Genomic DNA, 27,278 nt, shown 5'->3' with positions numbered 1-27,278 from the left:
TAGTGGCAGCGAGCTTATCGATAATATGGAGAGGGCGTTCAGCAATCACAATCAAAATTTGCTTCGCCTAATAAACACAATTAATTAATTGTTATAGCAAGTCATAAAAAGCTCTGCTTATGATATTCGAAACACAGTCAGAAAAAATATTTTTAAATGTATTTTCTTGTTTACAATTTGGCTCTACTAGTACATAAATATCACATTGCTCGAAATATAAGTACCTAACACTTGCCATCGAAACAATAATTGTACCTGCACCAATAATGATATTAGCGAGGTCCTCTCCACAGTGGAGTGCGGGCGCTAGATGCAAATGTTTCCATCGCATTCACTGTAACTCAATCCTCGCACGAATGTACACAATTGCATTTGGGGTTGCATTGAGAAGCTGACACACGGACGCTATTATTGTGCAAACAAGGGCTTCCGCTCATGTGGACTGGCCTTTATCGGACTGTCGTGTGAATCACTGATATTGCAGATGATTATGGAACACCCTGATGATTTTATTGATTCTCTCTTTCAATTATTTAAATTGGTGCTCGTGTTTCGTTGACTTTAACTTAATTGCATTACGGGATATAGTAATCATTTTATCGAGTTTCACTTTCAATTTCTGTTTCATTGATGTGTGAGTATTTTTAATTGTTTGGACGTGGAGTAAATGTAGTTATTTGCACGATTATTAGCTCTTAATGTAGTTGGGTAGGTACAGGGTACAGGGGCAAAACGGTGTGTCGCCTCGAATTAACACGAGCTTTTGTTATCATTCAATTTGATTCTGCCGCCGGCTGTTTTATTATTTTAATGAGCCTCAATTTTCAGGGATAATTGAATGGACGTCGCGTAGGTTCGATTATTATTTCATTCGATACGGTAGTTGCAGGTACGTGATATAGTGACTATTGGTTGGTTTCATGTGATTCACAGTTGTACAGTGAAAATAATTAAATTGCACAATAATTTCATGGCATCACAATCGCGATTGTGACATAGACCACAAAGCTCATTTAATTTCTGAATTAATTTTTACGAGTAATAATGCAGTACAGCAAGCTTATCTTTGAAGCTTTTTGTTGCCATTTTAGTCACACATACAATTCACACCTTTAAATTTTTGCTAACATTACCGGGCTCCCAATATTTTTAGTATTCCTTGTTGCTGTTTCTCCCTCGGACAAACAGTCCGGGACAATTGCAGAAGTAAATTATACGTGTGCTTTTATTCATCGGCTAGTTTTACCTATAGTTAAAGTTGACTTAGTGCCGGCAGTTTAATTAGAGGGGTGCGTTCTGATTTGTAGCAGCAATATAAAAGAGTGCGTTCTATAATGTGATTGTAAATAGTGATTTTCAATGTTCATTTGTTTGTCACGAAGGGAGGTTTATTTACAAAGTTTTGCACTTACTGGTCTAGGTTTGTTTTTGAGTTAGCTTCTAATTATGGATGTTGGTGCTATTGTGAAAGGAGCTTTTTATTACGTTTCTGTATGTTTTAGTTTTTTTTTATGGTTTTGGAAGTTTGTGAATGCATCTTAACGTTGCAATTTTTTGTTGTAATTAATTCATTTACTTATTTTAAATACGTATATTTTCTAGACTAGACATTGTCCTCCTATCTCTTAATTGGTCCTGTCTCTTTCAATGAAACTTGCTAGAATGACCACAAAACGTAACAAACTGCAACAAAGATATCTATTACCCAATATAAGGCGAGTATCGCATGGTAACTATACCAGTGAGCTGCCCGACCACAGACCGCGGCACGCGACCATTGGGACGCTCTCAAATTACTTATTAACGTATCTATAGACAATTAGCACTCATTCCATTTTTCAATTCCTAATTTCAAATGTCAAAAAGAAGCTTTTTATATGTGTTTCTACGAAGGTCGGATTGAATTCACAAACTATTTTTGTTTGTGTTATGGAACAGACCTATATGTAAGAACTTGTAGCTAGTGTCACATTTTGTCACGACGCTTAACAGGTGACAAATACAAAAAAAAAATAGTACATCATGATAAATCGAACCATAAAATATTATTCATATGTCTTACTTTGAAGCGATGATCGCAAAAACTATTCATGTCTGAATGGTTTAAGTTGATGTCTGCATTCATAACACTATGTAGGGAAACATGTAGATATGCAACAGTAATGATTGCACAATGGGAGAGTGAATTGTATCTCAGATCTAATTAGTCAGGTTTGTTTGGCTAATTAGCCAATCAGGTGACTGATTGGGAGATATTAATCCTATCTTTGTTGATGATATTAATGGACACAACTAAGAGAATAAATATTTTCTAAGTTAAAAGCTAGTAGAGCTTTTGAAAAATGTGTGCCTGATGAGGACGATTTCCCATTGATGAATGGGATGTCCTGTGTCAGTGGACATTAATCATTAAAAGCGAGTATTTCTGATCTAATTGTGACACTAAAGGTTAGCATTGTATATTTTAATGTGAATGTGCCTAGTAATAAGCCACTAACTAGGTGTTATGTCCATAAGAGGAACTGCAATGCAAGATACGCTTTTTACCGTTTTTCTTTACATTGGAGCACGCTCTGCGATACTTTTTTGTTACAATATGAACAATTACACCCCTATTAAAGCCTTTCAGTGTTCATTAACAGTACTGAGGCCAATTATTTCATTTATTTGTAACAGAAATATGAAGTTCATTAGTTTGGTGCATGTTTGTACCGTTAGGTGCATCAGGATGATCACTGTGAAGGGGCACTTTTTTTAAAAACAAAACACGCTAAGGATTTTCAAATTAAATGTCAATTGTTAAAGTGCGAGTTTTTCGGTGCCAGTTTTTAAAAAAACGTGCAATGTTGTCTTGCCAATAAATTAAATACCAAGATCTAGATACAAAACTTACAGAAAAAATAAGAAATGAAAAACTTTATTTGTAAGAGTACACATTGTAAGCCACATTATAAAATTTCTCCTAATTGTTACGTATTTTTTGCCAACGAGCGCCCATTAATGTTAATAAAATAAAATGCAGCAATGACACGCATACAGTCCTTGCAATTGGCGCCCCACATATGAAAAAAGTGTCGGTTGTAATGAGCCTTAATTGAATTGCCTGCATTTATTCATTTCATTATGAAATAGCGGAGCCGCTCCTAAATAAGGACGCATGAAACCGGGTGCAAATTTCTTAATTGTTACGTTGAAAATGACAAATATAATGCTCTTTAATAACTAGCCAACTGAACGTATTAAAATTCAGTTCTTTAAAGAAAGATTTTCTAAAATACAGTTATAAAATCGTGGCGATTTAAAAAGTCACTATAGTCTGTTTTTTAATCTCGTAGACTAAATTGACACTTGCAAAATGTCAAACTTTCTAATAATTTTGCTAGCTCTGTGGTGCAGTGTTGTACTTACGATACCGGTTCGTTGAATCGTAACTTTTTATCTATAATAGACGAATTTAATATTCATTCAAAGTTTTATATTTAAAATTCACGTACGTACACATGGCTGTACGACGTGCTACAAACTGCCAGGGATATCTGACCACGCAAAGCCATGCGTAATCATCAAGGATAAGCACATTATTTCAGGATGACTTATTGTAAAAAGTTACGATTCAACGAACCGGTATCGTAAGTACAACACTGCACCACAGAGCTAGCAAAATTATTAGAAAGTTTGACATTTTGCAAGTGTCAATTTAGTCTACGAGATTAAAAAACAGACTATACATACAGTTACGGTTAAACCTTATGGAGTGAGAAGTTAAATTTTGACAGCTCTCTTCGCGTGACCGGCCAGCTTAATATTATGTGTTTTTTTTATTCTCATACTCGGTTTCGAGCAAATTGATTACGTCTATTAACTTGTTCCTCCAAAGTGACAGCTCTGCCTATTAAAGATGGCCGTGCTTTATTCTATTTTTGAATTTTGAAATTCAATTGTATCAAATCGATATTCGTGTAGCTGGCTTCTTTTACAATTCGATAAGATTTTTTTGAATTTCGATTTCTGTATTTGATTCAATTAGGATTTATTAATAGAAATATTGTAAAAGTTCTTTTGCAATTTCATAAAGCTAGAGTAAAAAATCTTGATTAGTGCCTATTTTAAGTGTAAAACTTACTTTTCTACTAAGATGTTAGTCCTAACACAACCTCATTCATTAAATCCTTTATCTCGCTCATTCATTTAAACGTTCTCCGCGGCAAGCATAAGAACTTTTGTTTGATAAACCAAGTTACGACTTTAAATCTTTGTTTAAATACCCCATTGTGGCGTGTAACTACTGGGACCCTTTTTAAGATTCGTGTAATTTGTCATATTTGTGTAAGATAAGCTAGATGGGAACGGAAGCCAGTAGGTAGCGGGACTGGGTGACATACGTCAACAGATAAACTGCTTCAAAACTACCTATTGGAATTACAGAAGCACTGGTTTTAGGGGTGATGTCGTTTCTTTCATTTTGTATAAGAAGTTTAGGAGTTCAAATAATTAAATCATGTACCTAATGATATTAATAAAACGAAATATGAAATAGGTACAGATCTGCAGTGACCTATGTGCAATAAAAAGTTTGCTGCAATATTGTCCAATTGACTGACAAATGTAACTGTCACATTTACGACTCCCGGAGGAGTCCCATACATGCACGATCTGTCCCTATCAGGCATACTCCGGTATCCGGTTTCAATATCTAATTTCTTTTATTGGGCACAATTCTCCAAAAACTAATGTGTTTTATTTTTGAGTCTGTTTCAATCTCTAAAAATATTCATAACAATGATTTATACAATTTTAAAGAAACTTCCTCCAGCCATACCTGTGAAATTGATAAAAAACAGAAGATATGAAATGACCAATCAATCTAAAAGTAAAAATGAAACGAACCAATCATAACCCGGATGTAGAACACAATACAATGATTCCCACATGCTTCTGACAAAACAAAACAAGGTTTAAACATCGTCTAAACGCTGAAATAACAAACCGATTACGCCATGATCAGTGTTCTCTATGGTCCAAGTCATACACTTTGACGAGCAACAAACACTTTCGAAACACCTCTTTCCTATTCTTATCCCTCCGTAGTATAAACAAATTGAAAGTTATTTAGTAACGTGCTACATTCCTTTGGTTATTATTCCCTCTATGTCAAACATTTTTATACAAAACATGTGTAGTCGCTCCCGTTTATCACTTGGAGAATAACGTGGAAACAGTAGCGGGTAGTCTCACTCAGCGATCCAATATTTAATAGTTTTATGATGTATTATCAAAACAAATCTCACCGAGTTACTATGAACCACTGCTGTACGTTTCGGCTGCAATTCGATGATTAACCAAACAGTCTTGATATTTGATTGTTCGGATTTTGTTGAATTAAGTTCGAAAGTTGAGGAAACTTTTATAAAGGATTTATACCTACATATAATGAATTAGATCATTTTCTGAACTATATTTTGTATGGTAACTGTCAATTAGATAAACTGAGGTTTTTGAGACCAGTTTTTTACTTACAAAAGTACAGCTCACGTGACATTCAATGTAAATAAGCTGACATTCTTACAATCGACAAGCAATAAAAACTTAACAACGTCATAAAAATAAATTGTCAATAAGTACAAGTGAATTTGGAACGGAACACAATGCTGGGCCCAAGTAATACATACATTACAGGAGTTAATTGGCATAATGGTCTATGGTTATAGCTTGTGAGTTCCATTATAATTGGGTTTCGTCTTGTCTACGTCCGTAGTTAAATAATGCTAATATTCGTGGATACGGATGGGTTACATTCTACATTAATTCAATAAAACTCCATGCTTAGAGCACATTAAAGGGCACGCTAGATGAATTGCCGAGCAGAAAATAAATTAAAGATCAGTCGAGTATACCGTCAGTGATGTACTATGAAGATAAAGCTTCCTCCGACCAAGTGTAACATTCAAAATATCATTAATAATGTTTGCAATAAATGTAAAATATCAATGAATACAATATCCGTAATACATCAGTTTCTAAACGTAGAATACAAGGTGTCTCCATATCAAGCTCTGTGTGTCAGATATAATGTGATATATTAACCACTCAATGGTAAAAATGTTGAAAAAAAGACACACAAGTCTAATAACTTGAACCGGTATCAGATATCAATGTGGTGTAGACGTTTGGCATTTAGTGAAATGTTGACTGGAGTCGTGACGCCGCCATTATTCACAGACACTAATTGTATTTCTTTATACTGAATATAACAAATGCAATTAGCGTTTTACTACAGTGCCGAAGGGTGGAAGTTGCAATTTTATATTTTATCCATTGATTGGCGATGATCAAACGATAAAGATTAAACATCTATAGCTTCTCATTTATTATGCACTGTCTCGTAAACAGAAATAATTGCTCTTATAAAGCAACTACTTTGTAAATTCCCTTCAACCCTTTTAATTATTATTTTACAAAATTGTAATTACAACTTGTACTACAGTTGACTCCAGTAAAAAATATTGTAAAGTATCAAGATTCCTAGTCGAACAAAAATAGACAGAAGCGGTCGATACAAAAGGACTTAACATATTTTTTCATCATATTTTATTATGAACTTCTGTTCAACATCCAGATGTTTGAGTCTGATCAAACAAAAGATTTTTCAGATGTACTTACGCTGCGTCAGAATGTAACTATTACGTTCATGATTTATGATTAACTTCTGTTTATCTTTAAAATCTCACTTTTGTTTTGAAATTCGTAAAACTTTTATCTTTGAATATTTGTCTATTTCCTTTGTGCGGAGTGTGAGGAATGATATCAAAGTGCTCGGTGGATACTAAATAATCTGAGCTACCGTTGTGTTCTGCTACATTTACCAATTAGACAGTTAGTTATGAAGTTTACATCTGTTTCGTATGTAAGTGGCGCAGTGTGCGCTTCTGATAAATCCGTACATTCCGTAACAATAAAAAGTTTCACGTACAAAAACAATGAGTCATGTACTGAACACTATTTACAGGAGAGCCGACTCCCACTTGACCGTTTTTTAATAGTTTATTTCCAAACTCCCTGTCGACAGCGCCGATGTTTTTCTAATAACCTGTTTAACAAATTATAACGTTTATTTTTGTTCGACACTGAACGATCACACGTCCGGGACTCTATTCTGTTTCAAATCTCTAAGCTTGTATGTTTTGATTATTTTAATTTTTCATTGAAAATAAGAAGTTAAAACAGAACAGTGGACGATAAAGTGTAGAATAAAGAGAGAAACGCTACACTGTTACATGTAAACAATGTTAAAAACATTATTTGTTGAATTCATAACAAAGAAATAAAAATGATAAATTAAACAATATCCATGTTCTTGTGTTTAAAACAACTTCAACACTAGTTGCAGTGGCGTATATTTATTTATTTCCGAAAGTGTTTTAAATACGACTGCGTCTATCTTTCAAGTGTCTCTCTAATGGTGGCCGATGAAAAACAAGCTCTAGTAGTTTTTTGAAACGAACTTCTTTGTGGAGCTAAAAGCCGCTGATGGCATGCATGCGACCTCTATGACTCGACAGTATCAGTCGCCAGAATTAGAGGAAATTAATTTAGGAACCGACTAACTGTGCCTGTTGATGGCCAGGTAGCTCGCAACGTTTTTTTTTTTTTTTCTAAAACAACAAAAGGTCGTTTTGGGAAGAAAAAAAAATTACTACAAACGCCGGGAACGGTAGCAAAACTTTTCGATTATTCTTGATGAAGCGTGTTAATATAAATAGAAAACTATTAAATATCAAAAAAATATAACAAAATAGGCAATTCGATTTAGACCCAAAAGTTTAATTTGAGAAAACATTTTGCCAAATTAACAACTTCTGGCGCCAACAGCAAAAAATACGTAAATCAATTAGTCAAAGACTATTTAAAAGCGTGTTACCAAAACGGTACCTCAAAAAATATATCTTAGAAGTTCTCACAGTTATTTTGATCAACGGAAGAGGTTTTCATTTGAACAGTTTCAAAAGTTCGAACGACCTTTTGTTAAAACTCATAATAATAGATTTTTCATTTTCAATCGTATGGCGGAGGGCGTGACAGTGGTGTTGGCGGGCCGCGCGTGGTCACCCGGCCAGAAATTGTATAATTTTACGCAACAAAACAATCCACCAATACAGGGCGAGCGTGAATGGACACGTCCAAACCAACAGCCGTCAACGATTCATAACAAAACGTGCCAAACGCACGCATCTCGACTGATGCCGAATCAATTGAAAAGTGCCCAATGAAAAATACCACAAAGGGAAAAAACATTCACAATTTTTACACCCTGGCAAAAATTGTTTCCACAAAAATTTAGGCATACCTTACATATAAAACATACAAAAGAACAGCAATGCTTTTAAGAATAGACGTACTACGATGTTGATTGAAACCCTTAAAGCTTCGTATATTAAATCTAAAATCATTCAAAATTCATCCAGACAGTCTTTAAGTTGCGAAATCCTTAGACAGGTAATAGTAAAAGGGAATTTCATAGCGACTTGGGAAATGAAATAAAACGACAATATGTCGGGAGCCATTACCTCTTACAATAGGGCTTGACAAAAGGGAAATTGTATGATGGCTTTTCAGTGTTCGAGATAAAGTTATATTAATTCTGTCTCGTCTATTATATGTCCTAAGTAACATTAAACATTATAGGAGAAATAACTCCACTTTCATCAAGCTTCAATAAAATCAATAATAAAAAGTACTTCACAAAGAAGTACGATCTGTCCAGATAAGTGATTAAACTCGAGCATCCTTTGATACAGCAGCCAAAGAAACAATAAAGAAGCCATATCAAACGATACTGAAAAGCGAATTAGAAACAAAACCGATTCGAAAGACTTTCTGAAGATGACGTCTCTTTCTATACGAAGCAGTCATCGAGTTTCCTTTGTAATTAAATATTGAAATTAAGAAATGAACAGCCGCTAATTACAAGAGGTTGTCCCTTGGGGGCTGATTATGTTGCCCCAGCATTCGCAGAAAGGGATGTTGGGGACTACGCCGCTCTTATTACAATTAATATTTAAGATTTTAATGTTCTCTTGCTAGAACATTTGTTTCTGAATTTGGATTAATATTATTTCTATTGAGTTTGCCCTCAACCTTCATTTTCTTGTACTAAAACGAGTCTTATGTTTAATATGAATGTATATTGTAAATTCTAAATGACATTTTAATAAAAATACATAGACATGTTATGAATTTATTAGTTAGTAATTAAAACTACACATGTTCTGGTCACAAGGCAACAGATCCGGCGGTAGACGTGTCCAATATAATAATGTTAGATCAATGGGAGCAACATCGATAGGAGTAATAAAAAAGAAATAGTGACGTTGTACAAACTATAAATTTAGTGTTTGGACATTTCAATTATCCGGACCACGTGGCGTGCCGACAATGATGTTCGTGCCAACAGTAATAAAATTAAAAAAAGTAACAATAAAAAAACGTGTCCGACCCAGTTAATATTTTTATGTATCTAATTCTATCGCTAATAAGACATTTTATATAGACGATGATTAACAGAATGGTACAGTCGAATGTGGAAAAAAGAAACAAATAATAGAGGCGATAATAACTTCATCAGGGAGCGATCACATCGCAGACGGAATAGACTAAGATCTAAACTACGTTTGGAATGTCTTTATTAACTGTCAACGAATCAAGTGAAGCACCGGGAGCTGTTTAATACCCTATCAGACAAACGTAATTAGTTTTGTAAATAAAATGCCTCGAAGAAATTGAAACGTAGCAGCTACCTGACTGTTGCGGTGACTTGCTACATTAACTTATGATTGTACTGTCAGATAGAACAGTGTTATTAAACCGAGCTGTTACTCTATAGAGTCATGGAGGTTAATCCCCTCTTCCGATGATTTGAATTTATTTAACTGAATCCAAAGAATGCTTCAATAAATTGTTGTTAAAAAGTTGCAATAATTTTTATTTCCGATGCAAATATATACAGAGTTGCTCTTGACGGCCGTATGCATTTAGCTACAAGATTTATATCATAATTATAATTTCTGAGTTTGTTTTTGTTCTTGCATATCTAATTGCTCACATTACTTAGAGCGAAATCTAATGTATGATTTGGTTTTAAAACGCTTTGTAATGTTTAAATACAAATTAACACGTCTTTCCGGTTCAGTGCGCTGATGTTAAAATTCTAGATGTTGTTTCTAGAATGTATTATGTTACTTCCACGAAATAAGAAACTAAGTTTTGATAAATTAAAAAGCATCCCTCGCCCTTGGGACAGGTAACATTAGGAGAGCATCTTGCTGCAACAGAACATGATATAATTGTACTACAGAATTACGGTCGCTAAACTTTTCCACCCCAAAGCATTTTTTATTTAATTTTTATTTTTACGACACAATTAAACGCGGCTTTGCTTTCACTTTTTATTGTTACTGTCTTAGTGCCCTCTAATTTTTGGCTTCAATTACATTTTTTCTTTTTGTTTTATTAAAACATTGTTTTTAATGATGAAAGTTTCGTCATTTGGACAAAATTGACAAATTTATAGTTCCCGTTATGTTTATTAGAATCTGTAATTGTAACTTATAGTGTAGTGGAAATAAATGAGTTATGAGACGTATCAATAATTCGGACCTCTCTTCTTCCTCAGGTACTTCTCAAGGTGAATAGGTGTTTCTATTCAAGGAGAGATTACATCTCGACCGGAACTCGTTTAGGAAAAAATAGAGCAACGATTTTTGAACCGAAATCATTTATCATGTTTGCACTGAACCCAAGACAAACTGCTACTGCGTTTGAGTTTACACTAGATAAGATAACGTGCGTTTGTTTTACGTTGTCTACCGATTCTTGGGCCATTTTTAAGACAGAGCCTCATTGTTTGGTGTAATACCCAGATATGATGTTTCCGAGATACTAACTTGAAAAGGAAATAATGCATCAAACTGGATGTAGAGTAATTTTTGTTTAGGAATCTTCGATATAGATGCACAGAAGCATAAATCAAATAGGCAATTGTATATTTTTCAATTATAAAGATTATGAGGGCAAAGACGATTTTTTTCAAATTACTTAGATTAATCCCTGCATACCAGGTATATACGTATACACGTATCTTTACGCATACGTATTTTTCTGGATATCCCAGATAAGTATTCATTCTACAGACTGAAATCTTTAAAGTGATAAGTTTACTAAGTTAAAATAATTTATGTGTAAATAAAGCTACCTTAAAATCTTATTAAAAGGCTACTAATCCAATAGCACTAAAACGACAAATTCGAAGCAAATAAAACAACAGTGACATTAAATGAGAAGCGTTAAGTATCAACAAAGGTATCGTATGAAAATAAGCTTTAACTTAATAGTAATAAGATACAATCTCTCCTGATGACATGCCCTTCGGGGAAAGGATAAATTTGGACCAACAAAACTTAAAAAGAGTTTTTAATTTAATGTGTAAACATTCCCATACGGGTCGTAGTGCTGTAACGTGTAAATAATCGGACGCTCCGGTAACAAAAACATAAAATACACAGATTATGACTATTAGCTTACAATAAGCTGTCAGCGAGCTGTTTTTGGTCTTTACATTTTTTTTAAAACTACCTTGTAGTAGGAAGGATGTTTACGCCACGTGAATGTTATGATTTAGTGTCAGTAATTAACAGTGAGTGTGAACACGTCCACTAAGAGTTGAGAATAGTAATACAAACAAATATAATAACAAAAAGCACCGTCTATTCATAGTGAGCCGATGGCGATCATACTGTTTGTATACTTAGTAGCTTCATGTGTTTAAGATCCTAGTTTTTTATGAAGTCGGGAAGATTGGAGTTACTCCCGATTAGTTTAGACGATGTATCGTTTTATTTCAAGTCACGTTCGCTAGCAACTTTATCTTTGTATGTACCACAGATTTTCAATTTCATCACAGTATCCGTCAGGATTTGTGTAGTTATGTTTGTGAAACTATCTATCAAGGGTATATCTGTCAGAAATATCTGGGGACTCCTTTGTGGGTGCTATTTGATCAGTGACACGGGCGGTGAGTGATGAATATTGCCAAGCAAATATACAAAAAGCAAAACTATACGTGGTGTTAGTTTCACTAGGGTTGGTCGGAGGAAAGAGTATGATGTACAGAATGGAATCGTGTTTGATTTTATAAATCTTACGATGAATGTAGTATTATAATAAAGCTGTCTATATATCCGTTGCTATTGATATATGGATGCAATAGAGACATTGCCGTTTCTTTTAAGTTAAATGGAATTAAAAAAGGTACTTTTCTTACAGAATCCCATATTTTAAAGAGCATTTTTAGTTTAGAAAAGAAATAAGCAAGTTAATTATAAAATTTCCATTTTCAGTTACTTATCTGCTTCGTGTATATAGACGGTTGCGCTTTCAAAAACTATAGGCCTGTCGTGTGTCTAGTATCGCTATTATACTCGAGTTTATCACATTAGTCCATTACTTTTCGTAGATACAAAGTATTGAGTAAGTTTCTACCCTCTAGGACCCTCTGGTTTATGATACTCTCTCGACTTCGCACACCCGTATAAATCGTTCGGAAATCGTTCGGTAATAAATCGAACGCTTTTTAATGGCAGTTTATCGCAGTGAGCTTTGCGGTATTCAGATTACGGGTATGGCCTAAGTGGCGGCAAGGGAGCGGCACGTGCTCTCCTTATCTCTGTCCCTCGACACTTTCAATATTCGATTTCGTCGCGGCCGCGATTGTGTTCAGCTTTTTTTGCTCCCGACTGTACTCGCCTGCACCCAAAATAAAATCAATTTTTATGTGCGGCCTTTTGAAGTTCATTCCAACTATTTATACTTTATAATTGTTCGTCGACGATAGTCAAATGTTTCGGAGATGACAGAAAACTCGAATCTGTTATTAACGTTTTTTCTGGTATTAGCTGCTGTGGTCCGTTACTTTGTAAATAGAATTGGTCATCAAAATAACAAACCCTTTATCTGACGGCAACGAAGAAGAAAAAAAACTGTCACACCATACAATCGCACCCTAAAGCGTAACCGAAAACGAGTCTCACCGCAATCCAAGCTAATGGAGTGTCTCATAATGACGGTTGCTGACATAAAAATAAATAGGCGAGACTCAGTTTCTGCGTAAGCCGATACTATGATAACAGCATCGCTCCCCCGATAATTGCCGAAGTTGGCCGACGCCTCTGATGTGGTACCTAGTCGTCATATAGTGCGGATTAGCTACCACTGTAATTGATCTTACTTCGCGCCGCCAATTAGTTCGGACTTGCAACTAGCTGCTGCTGTCCATATATTTATTTCTAATGGTGCAGCATAGCAATTAAAATTGTTGTATGACGGGTCTATTTGTTTTAGGTACAGTAACAAACTTATGGTATCCGTTTGGTTCTGATTGCATTTCCTCTGTGGAAAACCTCGTAGTTGCCTTTTATTAGTCTTTCTCCACTTAATATGTGTTAATTTATGACTCCAACAACAAAAAGCTACAGAGACAACAAAATCCTAGCTTCTTGTACTTGAGCACAGGTCACGCAATGCGATATTTTTACTCACTTTACATTTATTTAGTAGTGAGTTGTTTGTCTGATGATGATACTTGGCCGAGTTCTATTTTCGAAATTAGTTTTTAAATAGTTTTACTTTTTTGTATCCATTGCACTCTTAAGTGGAGTGCATTATTTTGAAACAAGCAAAAAAAGCTCTAACGTCAATTATAATTGCTATCAATTGTATTGTTCAATGTAGTAAATACCAAAGCCAAACTAACAAAGTAAAACTTATGAATATGATCACAAAGTCGTTTGTTCCAATTCCTTGATAAAGTCATTTCGATTTTGAAGGCCGTAGACATAAGTTAGGCGATATTTTAGCGCTATCAATAACAGACTTTCCGAATGACTCACTAGTGCCATTTCATTGTCTCGCTAACTAATAGTACCTAACTCTAGCAATAAAGGTAAACAAAGTTTTAGGTCCGCAAGTACGCAATAGGCTTAAGGGCAAAGATTTAGGTGACAAACTTTATTGCGTCCAAGAAATACTGTTGTCTATTACGTGAACATAAATCACGGATGGGAAAACAATAAGCGTGAAATTGTGGAAACTGTGGCCACGACGTGTTGCGGTATTAAATCTTAGGGGAGTGAAATAAATAAAAATAAATCTGCAGCCACCCTTACTGAACTTGATTTATCTGATAAGTGCAAAGATACCGCATGAGAAGCTCCCGTTGCTCACTTTTAATTGAATTTAATGAATGACTATTTCAGTTATTGTTCTTTTGTTGCTGTTATGAGAATTTGCCTCATAGTACTCAGGTACTGAATGGTAATGAATGAATTATGTGTAAAAGCGGATTGATCGATTTTTTACTAGATTTTTATGCTCGCTTTTTCATTGAATCGGTTTTATCAATTAGCTTTATAATTTTTTCACACGTCTGTGTCTTTATTGCGCTAATAAATTGAGTGATTTGTGTTGATGCACTTGACAAACCTAATTTACTACTTTATATAGTAAATCAAAACTGTAATTACTCAAGTATTATACAATTAAGTGTTATTAACTTTGCTTAGCGCTATACTTACACCAATAATTATTAACTCGTCTTCAAATGTATATGATTAAATAGTTTTTATTGTCGACACGTTCTGAAAGTCAATGTGCATGTTATCAGCATTTACCATGTCAATATTGACAACCAAATTATATCAATATGATTATTTTAGATAGAAAATTTACTGTCATAGTAAATGGAAAGCAGTTGCATGCAGTTATGTTAATCATAAGAAGTTTGCATATAACCCTACGTAATCTTAACTTAAGCTAACTTGTATTGCTTGGATAACATAAAAACATGTTTCTTAATCCAATCAAGCTGTAATACTCACATGTAATTTCCAAATACATACATACTCGTCTATCAGGATTTCATTTGAACGATGAAGAGACAGGTAGACTTTACGAACAACCTTTAAGAATTTTTGAGTATTTGCACATACAATTCTAGTAGCTTTTATCACTAGGTACGTCCTCCATAGGTTAAGTGTAGCATACGCAGTATACGTGCGTAGATCAGTGATGAATCTACATTCCCACCTTAACTTACGCTGAAGAAACAGATAGACTTAACGAAAACCTTTAAGATCTTTTGAACATTTGTACATACAATTCTATTAGCATTGAGTATTTATTTACACTTACAATTCTAGTTTTCTTAGCACTAGGTCCATCCTCCATAGGTTAAGTGTAGCATCTTAAACGGCAGTAACGTGCTACTATGTCCGCAGCTCCAGACCGGGCCGACCACCGAAGCGCGCGTCCGGAGTGGGCCTGTCTCTCGCAGCCACGCAGTTCCCTGGACACCCCTTCAAGAAGCACCGCCTTGAGAACGGGGAGTACTCGCCTTATGAAAACGGACATATGAGTGGTAAGTTTCACTAATTTAATGAAGTAGTTAGGTCTAAAAGATAGATCTTTAGTGGAATTTTATCAGGAACTTGCAATAATTCTGTCATGAGTATGTATGGGCCAACAAGTGTACCAGAGCAATAAATGGCTATATAATTAAAGTGAGACTGCAACACAAAGCAGGCACGATAATAACAGACTAGATTTCCATGAGGGTCGCCCCTGAACAGTGTAAGATATGATGTCACTAGAATTAAAATACACAGTGAAAACAACAGTATCAAATTTTCCACCATAGCAAATGTGTTTCTGTTTCCCAATGATGACGTAAAATGCGAATTAAACACAAAGTTATTAACCCAAAGATTAATCTCAACTTAATCTGGCTTTGTAATATAAATCAAAACAAACGGTACCATGACATGTGATAACATCAAAATCGGGTTTGTGTAAGCTCCGGATAGGCGCCGGATATGAATCCCCGTCTTCTCGGGAGGTATGCCTGCTCATTTCGTATACAAATTACACAAATACAAAATTATCCCAACACAAACGGAGAAAAGGGAATAAAGTGATTAAATAGAGCTCAGCGCAAGACGGCTAGCAATCAATCATTTTTGTCGCTTACGGCTTTGTTGATACTGGCACTCGCCATCTCTATTGCTCGTGGGCATTAGGCGCAGTTCGTCTCGCTCCGGCGTGAAGTGTCGTGCCAGACAAGGGAGCAATTACATTCGTGATCTTGCATAAGCGGCACTTGCTTATCGCGCACTGCCGCATTTGACTTTGAGTGTAGTTTGTTCGCTTTTTTCCCGAAATTTGCAATTCGAAACGCTCTCATGGCTGAAATAAGCATTGCTTTGTTTTGCGCTTATTGCGTTTCCATTCCATAAACAAGTCACATTTTTTGTTGAACACGCGACCCTCGTTCTTCGTGCATTCGTATCATTTCTCGTTATTATGTTTCGTATCCCATCTATGCTTAGTTAGTTTTAATTATTTTACAATTAGTGGGAAGATGGATGGTCTCGCGAGGGGTTTGATTTGAGATGCGAAGCGCACGGTTCTTGTGTCTGTTACTGTATCTACCTATAGAGGTGTGCATGAGGATCGTAACTGATTTTGATATTTCGATTATTATTTGTGTGAAATGAGTTCATGTAAAAAATAATGTGATATAAGTGAAAGGATTGCAATACAAGTACAAACAAATAAATCATGTATTCTAAGTACCCTTTTTATAAACAGTTTTGTTTTTCAATTGATTCTTTCAAAGTATCAGCTCAGCTGAGATGGAAAAAGAAAATTAATCTTCGTAAAGGAAAAATCGCGTACAAACTTAAAAGTAATACCTACAGGTGTATGATACAAATTATAATTTTGTTACATAATTTTCCATGACCCATAATATTAAAGCCATTCTAATTAAATTCGTGCGTGTATCAAGTTTCCATGTACCATATCTGTACGGGCTCCGGCGTTAAGCCAATATTATTTTGACGAGTCGTTGACAGTGGTTTACAGTTGATGAAACAAACGCACACTCACACAGAACAGTCCTGGGAAGGTGCACTCACACAGGTGCCGACCTAATCTGTACACGTCACACATGTATCTGAGGGGTGTCACTATTTGAGTGAGTGAGTGAGGTGGCGGGTGGCCCATTTTCACCCTGTGAAATAATAGGATACGAAAACATCGGAGGCAGAATATAATCCTCCTGCGAAGGTTGAACGGAATGGAAATAGGAATATGAAATGCGCGAAAGGGATGTGTCGGCCCACGTGCTCGCTGAAAGGGTTACCCAGCGATGGTTATCTTAAGGTGCTAAATCTAAACGGTTGTTCATTCCGCGTTACGACTCTGATTCCTGATAAAGGTCTCACGTAAATGTATTTTTAAAGAGTCATTAGAATGCAGTTCATCCTTTCCTTAATGTTATATTTACAAGTCATAATTTAGATCTTGGACGTGCAAATTATTACAAAACTTCATCAGTCCGACATGGTCTGGGGATTATAAAAATTATCGTAGAACAAGGATTTATGGTTATTTAATGTTGCGATATAAAGATACAAAAGAGTGATTAAAGCAAAAGTTTAATAAATGAAATATTTGACGTGTACGATGAAGGACGTAGTGACAGCCCTAATGTTTTAGAAAGTGCCATGAAAATGATGTGTTGATAATAATTAAAGGTTCGGCACGGTGTCGCCGCGAGTCGGATACAGCGGGGGGATAATGTAAAGCATTATAACATTACTCGCTGGGGCACAAAGCTTTACATTCTGATTGAATTCTGCGACTGAAATTAAGTAAGGATTTGCCTGTTTATGTTAAGGGAAGGAGGGATCAGTCAATTTACGAATCTCTTGTATGTTCACGCCTTTGTTTGTAGGATTGATACTCGTGTTCATGTTGATTATATTATTGATGATTATTGTAGTAATGATAGATGATGAGAAGAAGATGTCGGTAATTACATTATATTATAGCTCGTCGTTAGTCTGCCAGTCGTACCTGATGTTTAGAACTGAAAGTGTGTGTGACATCTTCCTTGTCTGTGTTTTGTGTTGTATGTAATGATAAGTTTCATTAGAAAACGTAACTTAGTTTTTGCGTAATCAGAACATCTCACTTCTATTTATCTATTGGATCTTTAGAGATAACTACCTACATAGTGCACTTAAATTTGTCAATAATGGTGATAGAATACCATGTATGTAGCTGTACAGTGTACATACACAGATAGGTAAGTTTTATGCGACGTAGTAACTTTTCAGCTTATAAGATTCATAATTCTTAAGTTTCACTCGTATCCGCTTTCAGCACAGGATTGACGGGATAAATAGATATATCGACAAAGAATCTGTATAAAGAATAGGTATTAACACTTTCTTTGCAGTTTACAACTATCTTATGTTAATTGGCAAGATAATTGTTGAAAATCACTGGATAATTTTCAATTAATGAGTTATACTGGAATATGCATTCAATTAAACAGGTACTGACAACAACTTATAATCGCCTTGTTATATTTTCTTCTAAGTCTGTTACAATGTCCATTTGTAAAAACACACACACTAACAGACGATCATTATCTAAGTCGCGTTTTTTATTACGCAGAACGTTATTGCACATTTATCGGATCGCAAAAAGCGCATATTCTCCACAATCAGTGAATCGAAAGCCCATTTTTTCCATTTCCGTATCGAACGCTGCAAGAACGTTCGATAAACACCAGCAGAGTCGGCAATCATAGCAATTTCTTGCTATCCACGGCTGCGTTTACAATTTTTAATGGTTTAAACATCAACTGGCAATTGGAAGTAATCAAACAAATTGCCGTTGCCCCTTATAAGGAAATCGTAATAATAAACGCGGTGGCAACAATAATTAAACGCCGAAGCGATGCGAAACCACTCGAGAAGTGTTAGCTGCTTACGACAACTGCGGATACTAAGTAGTGATCGACTTACATTTGAATATCGGCGTTTTATCATAACTATTTATGTATGCTGCATAAATGAACGTATGTATGCATTTTTAAAAAGACATTTCGTTCTATCGAATGACACGTAATGGAATATGAAGTTTATGCACTTATGCAGTTGTTGTAAACAGAAATACCACAAAAAGAACTGGTCGCTGCAATATTCCTGTTAACTAGTTACCTACATCATGGTGTCAACTCCTGAAGTTTTTGTTACTTCTATAACTTAAAATAGTTTTGCATAGTTCAGTCACTTTTGCATAATAAGCCCGTAAGTTCTTACAACGAACTCGTAGATTGCCTCGAGGATACTTAAATTGAAAGAAAAAGAACACAATTGAACGAACTATAACAGTTACCTACCACATAGTAATGTAAGTTACATTAATGACTTTATTGAAAATACTTCGGTAATTATTTGAGTTTCGCGCGAAACAGAAAGAAGTTTACCTTATTTTCTTAGTAACTGGCTGGAATTACTCGCATTGGTAATACCGAAGATTATGCTGTTCGGCAACTATTGACGGCTCAGAACCGCTTTTACGCATTACTTATAAGTACCACGTAAAGAAATGAAATACGAAAAAAAGATGCGGTGGCCTACAAGTGCATCAATAAATATTCCCCCATTACATTAGTCTTCCTTACAGGATATTTCAATAAAAATTAAGCAATTAACATTTTAATTAAAGCAGTCGTTATTACGCCGTTTCAATGGGACCATCACTTGTTGTAACCCTGTATGGTAATGAGTGTGAAAAGTGAGGTCGTTTGTGTCCACCTGCGCTTAGACGCGTGCGTCTGCGCCGGCAGTTGCTGATTACGGCCACCAATCAGCATTGCCGATTAAATCGATTATCGACTTTCAATTATTGGGATATTTCGCAATAAATATCGATTTGACAAGTTGCGTGCGCGCACAAACGTCCTGCGATTTGTCAAATAAACATCATATGTCAGAATCAGAATGTTCCGTGCCAGTTATTTTGAAAGTTGCTATTGCTGAATTGTTTAATGAAAGATTTACGTTTGTTGCATTCCTCTGTAGCCGACGATCTATTTAATGTAGCAGTTATATCTGAAACTGCTGCTTCTTAGTAAATACTAGTAATATACAGTTGAACTCCTGTGACCGTAATAAGACCAAAACCAAATACTTTTGCATAGAAAAATCTTAACCATAACTAGGTATGCGAAAACAAGACCAGAATAACTACCTCCGATGAAACGTTCCAAATAAATGCGAAAGGGTTAAAGCAAATATGCATAAGGTAATATTCACAATAGATAGGTACACGTCGGTTCTTTGCTTCGTGTGTCGCTACCGATATTTCGAATTCCAAACATTGGAATCGTGCGTAGAATTCCATCCCTCACGGCGTATTGCTGGGTATGTCACCCTCAAACGTACCGTACCGTCGAGGGCAATAGATAAACTAATAACAGGTGTCCTATCATTTCAGATTTCTTACTTAACATGTAGATAGTGCCACAAACTAATGCATTATGATTTATCCTAATCGCTATTTTACCATTCCGTATGTCCTAACCTCGTTATTAAAGCAAAAAAATTAAACACTAGGTATGCGATTTCATAATCAAATTAGTGGGGCCAATGACCTCAGGAACTACTAGCTAATACATACCATTGAATGCTCATCCAAAGACCTTATCTTTCAGATGTAATTTACTATATTATGTGTAGCCGTAATAACATTAAGTAACTCGTGTTTTTTCGTCCGCCATCATAGTAATAGAGGTTTCTTGTGAGTGCGTCACAAGAAGTGTTTACATCGCGAGACAATTTCCATACATGCGTTCAGTTATTCCGTTGTACGCAGTGTTTAATTCCCAACGTTGTGTCGTGTGGAGCGGCGCTTACAATTAAAATGTCGTTCTACTAGCCACTTATGACATTGCTCACACCTCGCAGTCGTCGTGGCGGATTCGCGTTTTTGTCCGGGGAAAAGCATAGCGAAGGAATTTCTTTTAATTAGCAATACCGGTGTTTTGTAAGCGTCTGCCAGCCGCATTCTATACATATTCCGTTATTTGTGGAAGTAAGTAATTTTTATTTATTTATTTTAATTAATGCTTACAATTACTTTTTAAAGCAAGCTATCTGGTGCATAGATACTCGAAAATTTTGATTGATTTTCAAACTCGATAGGTAGGTACTTCTCAAAATGGCGTTGTTAAATTAAATTAACGTTTGAAATTAAATCGCACTATATAATCTGTATGCCGATTAAGTCTTAGAATATTTGTAGAAACGTCCTCGATCACGATACGATGCTCAACCAATCACACCGATAATTATTATGTTAATACGATTGATTTATAACCACTTATCAACAAGTCTATACGGTTTCGCCCGGAGCACGATCGTCGTTCGTATTCGAGCGCATTGTCGATCAATCGACTCGATTCAAAATTACACGTTTCTCTCTTCCGTAACTCAAGTCCGTTTGTTATTAAATTGACGACACGTAATAACACCCATTAACTGCGAAGAGGCCGAGTGTCATACACGACCAAGATTAATTTGACAATTAAATGTTTTTTTATTAGCATGTTTGAAAATGGAACTTCGAAGTCGTCGCGTTATTCCAGTTATTTTTTTCTTAGTGGCGACAGCTCGCTACATTTCTGATATTTTACAAATTAGAGCATATGTGTACGACTGCACCTGTTAATGGCGATTATTATTATCGAGTATTTTATTAATAGCATTAAGTAGAAATTATTTAGAGCTCTATAGTAAGTCGGCTTACGTAATCCAACTTGGTGTACATATTTTTAATGCAATAAATATTTTAATTACCTATAGGATTTCGCAGTTGTTTATTTATAGTTTGTGTTGTTAATTAGAGCTTAGCATAGCTTGTTTATGTGGATTATACTTATCGCTACTGTTGATTTAGAGTTAATATTTTATTTTATTATAGAGTAGCAGTATAACTTCAAAAGCGAACATGGTAATAACAGCTGCTACCAAAACCACTGACAGATAATCTCTCTTTTGTGCGATATTAATAAAAATATGGACGTTTCAGTATCTGCTACTTATTATGTAACAATGGCAGACATCCTTTGTTAACATTCACGGATGAATCGATCCTTTTTGTAACGTTTTTAACAAATAGCATTCACGTATACTTTGTAGGACTTGTAATTTTATTAATATTACGAATTGGGACTGTTATAGTTCGGCCATTCAGAGAATGCGTTCCTGACACGTCGCGATTGAACTGACGACGTAACTTTGCAATGGCGTTGCAGTTACGATAAAAATATTTTTGCTGGTTGTTTACCGTTTTAACAATTGAGGAGCATTAAAACAACATTATTATATCAATAATCAATGAATGTTATTACGTCGTCAGTTCAATCGCGACGTGTCAGGAACGCATTCTCTGAATGGCCGAACTATAGATTCTAAAACTTTGTATAGTAAATGTTTCTTTACAGCTATAGCTGGATGATTATTTTCAAATGAAAATTATGGGATCGTTTAATAAACATTTAATTCCACTGAAGACATTAAGTAGATGCTTGAGCTCAGGTGCTTAGATTATTCTAGTTAAATAGGCATTATATTCAGGATGTTGTGTCCATTAGGCTGGCTTACTGCAGCCATAGATTAATAGTGGTTTCTTTATAAAAAAATACAAATGGAACATGTAGAATATGATTAGTTTTTCTCGTCCACTTCCTTAAGTGTAACATTGTAATATTTTTCAAAGTTGGTGTACGGAAATTTGTGATAAAATATAATGTGTTTTCTGGTATATTTATTACAGTTAATATCCGATTCGTAACCGAAACATAATAACACGTATGACACATCGTTATCCTCGTGTGCATTTATCCGGAATAAAACTGTGTCCCGGTCAATTTACGAGTAATTAAGCCTGACCCTCTTTCGCATCGGGGGAGGAACTTTTATTTGGATCGTTGAAATAGTCCGGAATCGCCGCTAAACTCCCATCCTATTGGCTGGTAATGTGTAAAGATTTCCCCGGTTTCCCGGGAACTTGATTAATGTTCTCGTATGGTGTGAACCGCCGAATTTTCTTTTTATTGCTATTTATATTCGAACGCTTCGGGGTTGAAGCAACGCACTGTATTTATATTGCAGCGTTATTTTATTATTCAATTAAAATTGCTTATCATCTATGAAAGTTACAACAAATGCAAATGTTAGTAGGTATACCGAGTATTCGTGACTTCAGAAGATATTTATTTATTTATTGCTATTAAACCGATACCATGGAAAGGTTAAACCAATTTGTAAGAAAAGTCCTAGTGATATAGATGTTTTGTTATCTCAATAATTCCAACACGATATGATATTTTATTAAGTACACTATGACATGAATTGTACCCCAAAGCATTGAACGAACATCAAACACAGCTAAATCACAAACAGTACTTATACGTAACAACGTGTAATATTGCTGAAGGATGAACGTCTTTGCAGACGGACTATAACTTCTCAAATTGCGTCCGTAAGTAAGGGACGCGGATTAGCGTGTGCTAGGGCAAATATTTTATTACAGTCCAAATCTCCAGCCCTCAACGTTTTATTGTTCATAAGGCTCGTCCGAGCCAAATGAAAGAGTTTATGGCAAGACATAAGTCGGTCGGTGTTGCCAATGTAGGGGAGTTAGCCTCATTATAAGCTTAAATGAAATAACTTAATACTTCAGAATTATTACCGGAATATGTGCGTAATATAGTGTGTATTAAATTACACATTTTAATGCGGTTATAAAGTATGATTTATGAAGAATAGTAAAGGAATGGGCATCAATTTGCTGTATAATATTTATGTTGCTACAAAAATGTCTAGTCTAAGTAGAGTATTATTTAGCGTATTAGAAAAATAGTGACCAGCTTTTACAATAAATTAATATCTTGCAATAAATAAGTCGCAATATTTCTACGGCCGCACCTGGCAACTCAGTCTATCGGTCAGTCTTGTTGACTCACGATATTGACCGTTCGCATTTTGTCGGCGATGGTGTATTACTGTTATTGATTGTACTCGGCGCGTGACTTGTGTAGACGATTGTACTTCTACTGATAAACAACTTGTAACGCATCGAATCAGGCTCGTGTATAGCAGTGTTCGGCCAGACGCATCAATCGCTTTGTGTAACGATCGTAAAAGTTCTTTCATTAGATACTCGTTGCAAATGTCAATGAATGTATGGAAGTAAGACATCGGAACTGGAATTTAACGTTTATTAAATGTGTGTTTTGTCTTGTTGTAAAGGTTTTTAATTGGACATACAAAGTTAACTTCTTGAGTAAAAATGTCTTCTTAGTGACTTAGCAACAATCCTAATGGTGTGACCTATCACATCTACACACTTACAGTTTAATGTGTCTTCATCCACTATACCAGCTATCAGGAAAATCTTTATTGATAGTTTTATACACACGCTATAAATAAATAAGCATCCGTTTTATGGTAGCTAATAATACAAACTGCGATTATTCACTACCCAGCAACGTTCACTAACGAAGCAAAAACCAAGCTTTTCATTGTTCTTCGCGATATAAGCACTAATTATAAGATCTGTCAAAGTCACAATTGCTATTACGATTGGTATTAAAGAAACAATACCAAGGTGTTGCCACTGTAATTAATTTATAGTCTAGTTAGCAGATAAGAGTTTGACAGACAGTGTATCAGCAAGTGTAATTTAAAACTGTGTTGTTTCACTTGGAGCGTCAACTCGAACGATTTATCGTGCAAACGCGCGGTCCGTTATTTCGGCCAATCGCATATGCCATTGGTATACTGACCGTACAATTATGTATTTATTGTAAACGCTACGATTGCCGGCTGACTGTAATTTGGTTTTAATTCGCCCTCTTTCGTATCATTTTCGAGTTTCTTCGTTTTGCCGATCGTTCCAAGATTTGTTGTATTCCATAACACTTTGTAGCTCTGATGCTCAGTTGCTCCGTTTTGTTGATTCACTGCGTTTTTGTTCCTTTAGTTCGTTGGTATTTGTTGTAATCCTCATTTTATACGGCAAGGTTTTATTTACGTTTATCGAAGAGGAATCACAAATACTACATTGTATTGCATTTATTACCCTCGTATTTACTCGTTGCGACTTAATGCATCCAATAATTTATTCCTTTCATATGATTTACAGGCCATTACGGTAATGTTAAGGTTTCCAGTTAAAACCACCGCGTTATAAAGTCTAGGAGGCTACGTTTACGATAGATGCTATTTTACGACAGCAACAAAACTTTAATAAAGCTTTCCTTTTATTTTAGTTACAACTGTGTACAAAGTGCCGACTCCACGCATTCTTATGTGCGAATTACTGCGAATGGGATAATCTCTCGTTGCTGTATGTGCTAAATTATTATCAAGCTTATCATGTTTGTTTGACTGAAATAATTAACAGTGGTGTTGTTCCTTCAATTAAAATAGGTTATGTGACATTCACATCATCTTAACGGATCGTCGAATGTTATCCGTAAATATAATTCTTGGTATTAAGAATTAATTACTTTTTACGGAAAATAATTGTGTAACAAAGAATACATTGTGAATCGTGCAAGAATAGACTGCCAAAAAGATTTTGCCAATACTGAAGAGATTGGTGTATTTAAAATTGTTCAGTAATAAGTATCGAACGACATTATGTAAGCGTCAGAGAAGAATACAATGTCAGTGTTGGCACTCGCTCCTTTAACTTTATGGCCAATCATTTATGCGGGGCTCGTTTGGTCATTTTGTAATCTGTCTGCAATAAAACTCAACGGTTATTATGCCTGTTCCATTATCCCAGAACTTGCAAATGTTGCCTCCTCTGTTATGATTAAACATTTTAAACCATTCGAAATTAATTTATATCCTTCCATCTGAGTTTCCGTTAATAAAGTTTAATCCACTACCATAAAAATCAAAACAAACAGCTAAACACCTAAAATTGGATTTTTTATAATCGTAAGTGCGTCCCTAAAGTTTTTGCGGTTATGATTGCCTTTATTCCAACCTCCTTTAAACACATAAGTGATATAATTGGGGTCCCGATTCTATCGATTCTAATTCGAAATAATGGCCAGTAATTTGGTACGACCATTTGTCGAGGACAGTCGATATTCGATCAATAAATCGATGTGTATCGATATAATAGCGGTTCAGAATCGACGTTTCATTTCTTTAAATGCCCTGATCAGTGGATTCGCTTAATAATAGTCATAATGTTAAACGATGAACATTTTTGTCGGTTATTGAGCAACAATTTGTGAGGGATCACTTTTGTATTTTTTGTGGTGTGCACAAATAACGTCTCGGACATTTCTACCTCGATAGTTCTCTCTGACAGAAACATGACTGGATGTGTAAACAAGCCAGGTTGCAGGTGTCAAGTTTTTATATTAATCGCTTTTATGAACTTTGTTGGAGATGATCTTCATGTAAGCTTCTCTAGTAACAGAAACCTACAGCACTAGTCTATGCTTTGCTTATGAATCTAAGTTAGAATCAAACCATAAAATCAAAATCAATAGCACGAACATCCCATAAAACCAGTTTTTCTCACATTGTGGAAGAAAAGTGGTTCAAAACAACCGCACTGACCGCTCTACGAATTAGAAAGGGATGCTACTACTTACAGCTGTAAATAAGAAGGAGACAACAATAAGGGTTGTTACTACCGCAGGTTATTACGAGATTTAACAAGTATTTAGTAAATTAATAAGTGCGGTTGACCGGCGCGGTTGTGGGTCCGTGTTCGGGGATTTGTAAATATGCTTTTTGGTTTAGTGACCTAATTGTGGTTTTTGGGAGTATACCATCGCTGTTAAAATATTATGTTATCTCTGTGTGAATAGGCGGCTTAGAAATAAACTTTGATAGGTGCTAGTTTAATGGAAATTTAGAGTTGAGCTACTTATGCAATGGCAATGATAAACTATGTTACTCTATTATAATAAAATCGTTATGTAAAGCTTTGAATACCGTGATGGTTTTATATAGGTATTTTCAGAATAAGCTTGAATTAGTTCCTATTTAAAATAACTAGGTACATCATATGTATATATATAATATAGTGTCATAGCAGACTAACATTTCCACGATTTTCGACACGAAAGCCAAAATGTTGACTTACTACTGAAACTTCACGCAAAACGTGGAATAATTAATTACAATAATAAATACGAAGTCGGTCGTATGGTTGCGAAGATAACCGAAACGGTTAGTTAAGTAAATAGACCCAAACAATTAATTCAGGGTCCATTGGTCATAATGTTTGTTTGTAACTTGCTACCCTTGATTTCAGTTAGAGTTTGATTTGCA

The 27,278-nt window shown here is 35.3% G+C and overlaps 1 protein-coding gene across 11 annotated transcripts in view; it reads left to right on the top strand.

Moving 5' to 3' along the window:
• Positions 1-27,278, top strand: part of LOC124629656 (dachshund homolog 2) — a 133,074-nt gene that overhangs the window by 40,856 nt on the left and 64,940 nt on the right. For 4 of the 11 annotated variants that reach the window (XM_047163162.1, XM_047163165.1, XM_047163159.1 and 1 more), the window contains 2 exons: positions 10,670-10,681; positions 15,327-15,466. In XM_047163162.1, the coding sequence (XP_047019118.1) occupies positions 10,670-10,681; positions 15,327-15,466 (152 nt within the window). The remainder of the gene's footprint in view (positions 1-10,669; positions 10,682-15,326; positions 15,467-27,278) is intronic. The other 7 variants (XM_047163167.1, XM_047163161.1, XM_047163169.1 and 4 more) reach the window with 3 other exon arrangements.

Source organism: Helicoverpa zea, chromosome 4 (genome assembly GCF_022581195.2).
Source record: "Helicoverpa zea isolate HzStark_Cry1AcR chromosome 4, ilHelZeax1.1, whole genome shotgun sequence".
Classification (NCBI taxonomy): Eukaryota; Metazoa; Arthropoda; class Insecta; order Lepidoptera; family Noctuidae; genus Helicoverpa; species Helicoverpa zea.
The sequence above is the reverse complement of the archived record's forward strand: the minus strand, read 5'-3'. Positions and strand labels throughout refer to the sequence as shown.